The sequence below is a fragment of the Polistes fuscatus genome, unplaced genomic scaffold (assembly GCF_010416935.1).
Source record: "Polistes fuscatus isolate 324 unplaced genomic scaffold, CU_Pfus_HIC Scaffold9, whole genome shotgun sequence".
Taxonomy (NCBI): Eukaryota; Metazoa; Arthropoda; class Insecta; order Hymenoptera; family Vespidae; genus Polistes; species Polistes fuscatus.
In genome coordinates, this window is record NW_025113173.1 from 2,317,143 (window position 1) to 2,327,044 (window position 9,902).

General features: G+C 29.2%; 4 protein-coding genes across 10 annotated transcripts; 2 read left to right on the forward strand and 2 right to left on the reverse strand.

Annotated features, from left to right (window-relative positions):
* Positions 1-240: 240 nt before the first annotated feature.
* On the reverse strand, positions 241-6,933 carry LOC122525643 (RWD domain-containing protein 4). Of its 4 annotated transcripts, none has more exons than XR_006305847.1 (6): positions 6,410-6,665; positions 6,093-6,202; positions 5,820-6,015; positions 5,527-5,734; positions 4,129-4,240; positions 241-434 (listed from the first exon to the last, which is right to left on the reverse strand). XR_006305847.1 is itself a non-coding variant. In XM_043648561.1 (6 exons), the coding sequence occupies exons 2-5, from the start codon at positions 6,512-6,514 to the stop codon at positions 5,567-5,569; spliced, it is 579 nt and encodes a 192-aa protein (XP_043504496.1). In that variant the 5' UTR covers positions 6,515-6,527; positions 6,836-6,933; the 3' UTR covers positions 3,934-4,240; positions 5,527-5,566. The 4 variants fall into 4 exon arrangements, 2 of the variants coding, with proteins under 2 accessions (XP_043504496.1, XP_043504495.1); XR_006305848.1 differs by lacking the exon at positions 241-434 and adding an exon at positions 2,669-2,832; XM_043648561.1 differs by lacking the exon at positions 241-434 and adding an exon at positions 6,836-6,933 and having other exon boundaries at positions 3,934-4,240; positions 6,410-6,527.
* Positions 1,473-3,792, reverse strand: LOC122525640. Its single transcript, XM_043648554.1, has 3 exons — positions 3,581-3,792; positions 2,232-2,976; positions 1,473-2,154 (listed from the first exon to the last, which is right to left on the reverse strand). The coding sequence occupies exons 2-3, from the start codon at positions 2,890-2,892 to the stop codon at positions 1,493-1,495; spliced, it is 1,323 nt and encodes a 440-aa protein (XP_043504489.1). The 5' UTR covers positions 2,893-2,976; positions 3,581-3,792; the 3' UTR covers positions 1,473-1,492.
* On the forward strand, positions 3,262-5,566 carry LOC122525637 (RUS family member 1). The gene is made up of 9 exons (XM_043648551.1): positions 3,262-3,409; positions 3,488-3,645; positions 3,733-3,893; positions 4,043-4,235; positions 4,315-4,430; positions 4,506-4,702; positions 4,782-5,044; positions 5,124-5,310; positions 5,381-5,566. Exons 1-9 carry the CDS (start codon positions 3,340-3,342, stop codon positions 5,455-5,457), a joined length of 1,422 nt encoding a protein of 473 aa, XP_043504486.1. The 5' UTR covers positions 3,262-3,339; the 3' UTR covers positions 5,458-5,566.
* Positions 6,934-7,010: 77 nt separating the features above from the next.
* On the forward strand, positions 7,011-9,752 carry LOC122525641 (kelch domain-containing protein 10 homolog). Of its 4 annotated transcripts, none has more exons than XM_043648558.1 (4): positions 7,011-7,094; positions 7,738-8,439; positions 8,524-8,853; positions 8,939-9,752. In XM_043648558.1, exons 2-4 carry the CDS (start codon positions 7,765-7,767, stop codon positions 9,110-9,112), a joined length of 1,179 nt encoding a protein of 392 aa, XP_043504493.1. In that variant the 5' UTR covers positions 7,011-7,094; positions 7,738-7,764; the 3' UTR covers positions 9,113-9,752. The 4 variants fall into 4 exon arrangements, with proteins under 4 accessions (XP_043504493.1, XP_043504492.1, XP_043504491.1 ...); XM_043648557.1 differs by lacking the exon at positions 7,011-7,094 and adding an exon at positions 7,101-7,327; XM_043648556.1 differs by lacking the exon at positions 7,011-7,094 and adding an exon at positions 7,101-7,306.
* The last annotated feature ends 150 nt before the right edge of the window (positions 9,753-9,902 follow it).

Below are 9,902 nucleotides of genomic sequence, written 5' to 3' on the forward strand. Positions count from 1 at the left end.
TATGTAAGTCGAAGCTAAAAAGGAGATTGAAATTCGTTTCTATAATCTCTCCTTTATATTATTATTATTTTTCTTTTTTTTTTTCTTTCTCTCACTCTTCAAAGAGAGTACCACCATTTCTCTCTTATACCTTTCAAGAGAGGTGGTAGTAAGTTGGGTACTTGCAAGGCTTCTTCTTCTTCCTGAAATGGAGATCAACCGGATGAAGGAGGGCAGGATATAAAAGAATCGAGACGAGTGTTGAAAGAAAACGATCTTGCTAATTATACGATAGATAGTAAGGTCTTTAGTGTGGGCCCTAGCCAGTCTTATTATTTGTATTTTTTTCGCTTCTTCTTCTTCTTCTTCTTCTTGTTAGACGCAATTCTCGTAGCAAGTTATATGATCTTTTTAAATTACCAATAACTCGTAAGTATCCACAAGTATTGAGGGATCTGTAATGAAAAAAAATCGAGTCAGTTAATTCTACGATACGTGGAGACATTCCTGGAATCCTAAATTTGGAACCCATCCAGATAATACACGTAAACGGCATGCTAATTACAGAATACCGATTTACGACTAGTTCACTATAATCAAAGAGAATGTAAATCGATTTACGTGGAATGTTCAAGTAAAATGTATTCAAAGCTAAAACACCAAGTGGAACGTTCTGTAAATTCTCTAACGTTTGTTACATAATATCTCTTCTAAATTCGACTTATCGATAGATCGTCGTACACCAACTCGCCTTTACCTCAGTCTACGGACTCTGAGAAATAGCTTGCACCTTTCTATTGCGTCTGTATGCACAACGCCGTCGTACGTAGTCCTCGATGCACGAGAGTGCACGCAAGTGCAGCACCATCCGTGGAGTCGTTGACTGCAAAACGAGAGGGTCGGAACAAACGGAGGGGATAACGACGCTGGATTCGAACCTCTAACTTCTCAACTCGATCGTTTATTCGCGCTATTCCAACGCGTTCAACTATAGCTTCTTCATTTCAACTCCTATCAAATTCCACAACCTAATTTCTACCTAGAAAGAAATTCAAATTGAATCAATCAATTCATTTCCTTCACATCGTTTCGATTCATCTCTTTGCAACGCATTTCTTTGTTTCTTTGTTTTTTTTTCTTTTTACAGGCAAACTAATTTTGTTTGTGTTTGACTTTTTTTTTTTAATTTTATTCTATACAAGAATTTTGATTATTTCTTTTATAAAATACTTTTGAGAAATAACGGAGATTTTATTTTTATATATATATTATATTTATATGAAGAAATTTTTTTTCATACGTACATGCGTGTATCAATATAGTCTATCGTCAGGGACATATGCATTTGTAGTTCGTTGCATGGCCGTTCGTTGCATTGCTAGGTGGTGCTCGTATCGATCGTAGAATATCGATCGACTTAAGAATTTTTCATTAACAATAAGTTTTATATTTTATTCTTTTTCTTTTCGTCAATTAATCAAACGTTTAGAAAATACATCTTTAATCGTTTTCTTTACAAATTCATACAGAAACAAATTTTACGAAGAAATTTAAAAGAATATTTTTTCCCGCGTAACGATTTCGTATTAATCGTTTCGAACGGCTTCGAATTTCTATTAAGAATTAAACACGGTGGATCGTTCATATTATCTTGTATCTCAATTAATCGATTACCGTGTCGTAAAGTATCAGAGAAATCAGTTTTTTTCCAAGACATTTTAAAAATCTTCGATACTTTATCAATCCCATCGAATTTCTTGATAATCTTGCAAATGGCCGCCATATTGCTGTTTAAATTTGAATCTAATCGAACATTATTTGCTGCAATATTTGTACAAATAATGACTTCTTTAATAGAAGAAAGAATTTCGTCGGTTTCCTGTTTTTCGTTAGCGATAAAAGGCGATTTCTCTACTTTACGTAAAACAAAATATCTTGGTTTATCATTCGAGTAACAACCAATAGACGACGATATACTTTGATTGTCCAAAATGCAATAACCCAAACGTTTCAATATTTTTTCTAAAATGTCGAATTTGGATCTTCTTTTTTTTATTAAAATATCGTTACTTTTTTCTCTTTCATTTTGATTTCCCCAACATACGAGCATTCCAGGATTCTTTTCTGATTTTTCCATTTGAACTTGCACATCCGATGTCTGCGGACAGGAGGAGTCTATGGTGAATTCCATGACTAATACAAAAATATTCAAAATTACATACAAAGGAAATATAATAACTCACTGCATTTACCTGACGATAAATTTGATTTCTTTTTATATTCCGACGAAATATACTCTTCATTTTTATCTTTAATGTTTCTATTAACGTTCACCGATTTAGAATGATTTATTTTTTGTTTCCCTGATTTCTTAGAATCTCGAATTTTCGGAATATTATTAACAATCTTTTCGGATATCGTTGAGGCATTAGATGTTTTCTTATTGTTCAACGTTGATTTCGAATTAAAAGATTGCAAATTTTTTGCTCGCGTTTTAACGGAATTTTCTAATATTTTCGGAAGATCCTTGTTATTGTTGGTGCGATGACATTTTGCTGAAGAATCATTGATAGTGATATTTAAAGATGCTCTTCTAGATGCATTGACATTCTTTAATGATTCTTTCGTTTGAATATTGTTCATATTCATCATCGATGACCGAATTTCTTTGGAACTTTTTATGCGATTATTTTTTCTAACATTTGATTGTTCATTTATTCCAGGAAATGTTAAGAGAGATGGAAAACGTATCGTTGATGATGATTCTCTTTTTAAATTAGTAACTTCTACGGGTTTTTCTATGTTAATGCGATTTTTATTAGTCGCATTGGGTAATAAATTTTGAAGTTCTTTCTGCAATTTTTCAATTTCTTGAATACGCGTCAATATATCGCATATCTCATTTTCGTTCATTATTATTTTACAATTAAAATAGTATATTTTTCAATGTTATTGTTTATTTGTTCGAATAGAAAATTTTGTCAAAAAGTATGTAACCTGCAAATTTTACGATTATTCGCCTAAAAATCCATATTTATTTTTGAATATTTTTTCATTTTCTTTTTTTCTCATCGGCTTATATATTATCGACTAATTTCAGTCGAATCGAATTGAATATTATAATTTAATTAATAATGTATTATATATTTTTTGATTACAAATAAACAATAATAAACATTCAAAAATATACTCTGCTAAATATCTAATATAAGTATAAAGTAATAATGAATGTAATAATTAATATGTAATAAGGAATAATTTAATAATGAATAAACGTCGAATCTTATCTTATGAAAATATACTTGCAAGATTGCAACGTGAACTGCAGAGTAAATCGATTAATATTATTTATTATTTACGATGGAAAATCAAATCTTATTTACCGAAATATCTGGTAACGAGAAAGAAAACATATATGTTAGTTCAAAAGGTGAATTACTATTTTTTATAAAACATATTTTTAATAAATAACACTAATATTATGTTTCTCTAATATAATTGAGGTTAGATCACACGTCAATAATTCATTTAAAAACTGGATCAAAAAATAAAAAGTCGTTATTATCTGGAATCTTGTCGATTATCAAAGACGTGTTTTTACCTCAAGGATTTCCTGATAGTGTTCATCCTGATTACATTCCTTATCAAATATGGGACACTGTACAGGTTAGAATACCAGCGAATACTCTATTTGTCATTTTATGTTAAAAAGGAAAGGAAAATTGTATACAAATAATTCTAATAATGCAATAGGCATTTGCAAGTACCATAATGGGTACTCTCACGACTCATTCGATTATGCAAGCAGTAGGTGTTGGAGAATCTACTGCGACACCTTTAGCTGCAGCAATAACTTGGATTTTAAAAGATGGAACTGGTATGGTTGGGCGCATAGTTTTTGCATGGTGGAATGGGTAAACCATATAAAATTGCTACTTATAAACTACTCATAAAAACTGTTAATAAGTTTTATCTCGCAATCAATATAAACATGATAAATCTTAAATATTATCAATCTCTACATTGTAACTTCATGTTTACAATTTGTATTTCTATCTATTAGGTCTGACCTAGATAGACAGTGTAAAAAATGGAGATTTTTTGCGGATATTCTTAATGATGTGGCAATGGGCATGGAATTATTAATACCTTATTTCTTAGCTCATTCAATGGTCGTACTGTGTGCTTCCACAGCAATGAAATCTATTGTTGGCGTAGCCGGTGCAGCAACCAGAGCTGCATTAACGCAACATCAGGTTTCCTGAAAAAAAATTCATTTATCTTCTATACAGAGATGTCATTATTTATAATTAATATGCTACTTTTTTATGTTAGGCTTTACAAAATAATTTAGCAGATGTTTCAGCTAAAGATGGAAGTCAAGAAACTTGTGTTAATCTTGTTGCATCTTTCATTGGAATTTTCATACTGTCGTTCATTTATGATGAACGGTATAATTTTACTAGTTTATTTATATACAAATTATCTTTTAATTGTCATATATGAATATTTTTTTTTTTTTATAGATATTTATTAGAGCTCTATGTCTTTTTGGTAATAGTACATTTATATGCTAATTATTCAGCGATTAAAGTTTTATGGTTAAACGCATTAAATGAAGATCGACTTGCATTATTAGTAAAAAATTATCTTATTCATGGAACTGTTCCTAATGCAGCAGAAATTAATAAAAAAGAATCTGTATTTCTTTGGAAAAAACCTAGTAAGAATAATTTATATTATTATTCTAATGAAAAATTTGAGAGACAATTTTGTTATAGATTTTTATTTTATTTTTCTAGCTAAGGATATATGCGGTTTTCATATAGAATTAGGAGCGTCACTTTCATATATTTTGAAAAAAAATAATCATAATATATCAAAGCGTATAGAAGATTTTCTAAAAGATTTTCAACATAAGGAATATTTAATATTTGTGGATAATAAGAAAAAGACTATTTATGTGGTATTGAAAAAAAACATAGAACAGTATGAAATATTAAAAGCATACTTTCATGCTTGCCTTTGTGGTATATTAACAAGTATATCACAAAAATGTCCAATTGTAAGTTTTTTTTTTAATTGCTAACAATTGACCTTTCCATTTTAATCGTTAATTTATTAAATACTTATATATTTTTTAGGAATTATTATTAACAACTGAAACATATAGACCTTCATTTCCCTTAATACGTCTATATCTTCTTTATAAGAAATATGATTCTCTTCAAGATCATAATTCTTATTCGTCTATGGAAAGTACCTTTTATGATACAGATTCTATTATTGATAAAGAATATCAAACTTTTGTAAAACATTTAGAAAACAAAGGTACGTAATGATAATTAATAATATAACTTTTGCATAAGATTTTTTATAAAACTACATTGATTATTTTTAGAATGGAATTTGAAAATTAATCTTTTACCCATAAATTCATGGAGATGTGTATGGAACATTAAAAAATCTCAAGAATAATTATAAAATCGATTAAAAGAGAAAGAGAGAGAATACTTTATTTCTAGCATTTATAAAAATATGACACACCTTTTGTAAATCTGTACAATAAAGTCTTAGAAAACGTAAACTAAGACTCTTGTTCTTGTTTTGGACCAGTTTGCGATAAATGTTTTACTATGTCCACCCAATCCCATCCTCGTGGTCTTTCTCCTTTTCCATCTGCTTTATTCCATTGTCTACGTTTTTGAGCTTTGCTTAATTGTTCTTTCTTTGGTCTTTTTACAATTTCTTCCGCCTTTAAAATAATGAAATCTTTAATTCTTATGCGTGTCTTTGTTGTCAATATAATAAAATCTATAATACATATTTTATTTATGTACCTGTTGATTCTCATTTGATATTTTAAGTTTACTGGCTTGTAAATTTATATCGGTAATAGAATCCAGTTGCATAGATAACAGTTCGGTAAAATGCTCTTGAACATACTGGAATAATGTATACGTCATGGCACTACCTAACCATTGATCTGCTTCTGCTTCTAATTGTTTCACTATTTCATCCTTTACTTCTTGCACACTATATATTCCAATTATTTACCTTTAATCAAAACCATAGAATACAAAAAAATCAGATAATCTTGTCAACTCACTTACATGTGTTTATTGTAAAATATATTCATATTGATGTTTGGCTTTTCAGACGGATATGTCGGACCCCATGAAATTTCCAATAGAAATGACTTTATGTCATTATCTTCTCCATACTGTATATAAAAATATGTTGAGCGTAAACACATGTATTCAAAACGGCATTATTTTTTGTTTTCAGATAGTAACAGGTTAGAATTAAAATTGACGCAATATCGAATGTTTTAATTGATATTCGTAAGAGTAAAAATAATAATAATCCGAGAGAGGAATAATAAAATATATTTTTTAAGTAAAATTAAAACTTTTGCAATATATCTAACCTTGTACTGAAAGGTAGTGGGTGTTAACTGATTAAATGCTGGATCACCCTCATAAATAGAAAGTAATACTTCTCTTTCTTCCTCTTGTAATTCGACATCACTCATTTCCTTTCTGCAACTATTTTTGTTATTCTTTTTTACAATTGTATAATTTTATCTCAAGATTCGATCATGGGTATGGTTAGATTAGACATACACTTCGTACGAAGTTCAAGTTTATATAGATGGCGCCATTTTTAAAAGATATACATTATAATAATAATATTTTATAATAATTAATTACAAAGGAAAACAATAAATTTCGTTATACTATGAGAATAAATAATGGTACAAATAAAAATAATATTACTTTTTATGCAATACAACTATTTGTCAATATTATGTTTAAAAATATTTTTTTAGACATTCTATTGAATAACTACGTACCTATTTAATTACACGGAATCTACATGTGTTCAAGTTCAAAATTGCAATATTGCAACATTGCAAAATTCCAAAATGCAAAAACGCAATTAGAAAATAATTAACTTAATTGCAGAAGGATGGCATGAAACACCAAATAAATATATCAAGTTAAGCACAGGTGCATCCTGCATAACTAGTTGTAAATCACTCAGCTGATCGATGACGCGCAGTCGCAAAGCAATTCAGGATACGTGTATGCATATGGATATGTATATAATTTGTAAGTGCAGTTAAAAAAAGGATTTTAACTCTTTTCAGCTGGTCAATCGTTTCTTTTAAATTAAAACTTTGTATGCCTGTAATGCAACTACGTTTACATTGATTTTACTTCAAGAAAGATAATTAAGAAGAAATAATTAGACATTAGAAAATCTATTTAATAGAAATTAGGCACATATTTGATATATAAGATTTACGTCAGTTCTATACATGGTTAGATTTTGAACAAAAAATGTTAGTAATATTAAGTTTGTACAATTGGAAGTAATAATTGTGTCTTATAAAGAGTATTACAAGTAGGACGAACGATAAAAGTGTAAATGTAAGAAAAAATGTATGTAAAGAGATGTTCAAGAACATAAATAGACAAATTTTCTAGCTAGACGCCATTATTGCTTCTCTCTACATATTTTAATAACTAACATAAAATGTACAGCCACGTATATACTTATGTAGTACGTGATTGTGTACAGATTCTATTACATTGAATGAAATCAAAGTATTATTATTTACTATGGTTGCATGTGTAAGGAATATAGAAAACGTTTATCATATGTAGATTTTCTGTTATAATCTATTTAAAAAGCTTGCTTTGTAAAAAATTCTCACATAAAAAATCATAAACCTAACCATTATTTCTTTAGGGAAGTGATGAAGCAACGGTAAAAAAAATGTATGTTTTTAAACCATTTGTTATTACAAGACATCGTTCACGATGCCTAGAACGACCAAAAGCAAGAAGTGGACACAGAATAGTGTGCGACCATAAAAACCTCTATTCATATGGTGGATTTAACCCTTGCATTACTGATTATGATCGTGATATGAGAAATGATAGTATATGGCTTGACAGTAAGCCACTTTTTAAAGAAATTTGGAAATTTAATTTGGCCACGAATCAATGGAAGCGTTTACCTGGCAGAGAAAATCTACCTGATGAATTAGCATCTAATGCAGTTGTTCTAAAAGGAAATGCATTGATAGTTTATGGTGGAACAGGTGTACCCTTTGGTGACGTCTGTAATGGTCAACTTTATATATGTAATGTCGATGATGGAAAAACAACAAGAGTGATGGCAAAAGGTGACATGCCGAAACCACAATATGGACAAGCTTTGCTATTTCATGAACCTTATCTCTACACTGTTGGCGGTACAACTGGAAGAGAATATACTTGTGATATTCATAGATTTAATTTTGAAACTGGATTATGGGAAAAAGTCTACATTTGTACCGGAAAGGATTTGTCAGAACCAATGGGACGGTATAGACATGAGCTTGGATTTGATGGAAAGAATATTTATGTTATAGGAGGAGGCACTGGTTCTGAGGCATTTAGTTTAGCAGTGAGTATTCTTATAATTTTTCAAATGCAATAGAATTTTTCTTATAAGTACTAGTACTAAATATACATTTATGAATTATAAAAGGAAATACCAACTTTTAATCTGGAAAAAAGAAAATGGACAATTTTAAATACCCAAGGCGATAGCGAGGATAATACAGTTCCTGCTCCTAGACGCTGTCATGGCGTAGTCCAATATATGGATGAAAAGACAGGTGTAACTTATGTTGTTGTTTCTGGGGGTACAAATGGTGCTTTTGTTTTTTCCGATGTTTGGAGACTAGATTTGAGTGAAATGCAATGGACTTGCCTAAGAAAATGTAAACTCCCACGTCCATTATTCTTTCATTCTGCTGCCTTAACTCCTCAGGGTCGTATGTATACTTTTGGTGGTGTAAACATGCAACGCGATAAAGTAAGTATTATTTTATCATTCTTGTATGTACGAAATTACATATAATATTTGGTTATTTTATCATTTTGTTAAATGTTTATTTCAGGCAGCAAGAACAGATGCTGTCTATGCAGTTTGGTTAACAATACCTAAATTATCTGAAATATGTTGGCTAGCATTAAATTATTACATTTCGGATTTGAGAAATCGATCACCGGATAAATTGCTTAACCTTGGTATACCGTTAAAATTTGTTCGAAGACTTGATCCTTGCATATAATGTACTATACACTAACATTTTAGTGATACGCTATATATTTTAGAACATTGATTATTATTATTGGTAACTTACTACATTAATATTAAAATTGTCTTTTAATATTGTCAGATTTTGTTTACAGTATTTTTTTAAACGGTTATTTGGATAATTGGTTTTTAGATAATTGACGCTCTACTGTACTTATATCTCCGATTATAATTGTTTTAAACTCTATTTTAAAAGTTAACAATGTTATTCTAAACGGATATGCTTTTATATACAAAGCTATACAGTATTTTACAAATCATAGATCATGAAATAATATATTTTAAAAATTAAGACTAGAAACTATAAAATAAAGGTGTAAGAAGTTGTAATTAAAACTCTTTAGATCTGTTGCATTCACTTTGTTAGTTAAAGGTTAAAGATAATGAAATAGTAAATGAGTTTAATTGTTATTTAAATAATATAGTAATAAAATTCTCTCGCTCAGAAAGTTCAAATATAAATTATAATAATGTCCGCAAATAAAATTTAGTGGAAACTAGGTTAATCTATTGTGAAAATTTTACACTAAAAAGATCATTATACACAAATGTGTACAATCATTATTGCAAATATGCAATTATAATTCCTAAATAAAATTTTGCTTGTCGTATAATGTTCGTGTATTGATTTAATGAAATTAATAAGAAAATAATAACAGAAAGATATATTAATATGTAACTAATATCTTACCAAAGCATGCAACAACGTTCGATTTAAATCGTTATAAGAAAAGAATACAAGAATGCGATAATGAGCCATAACA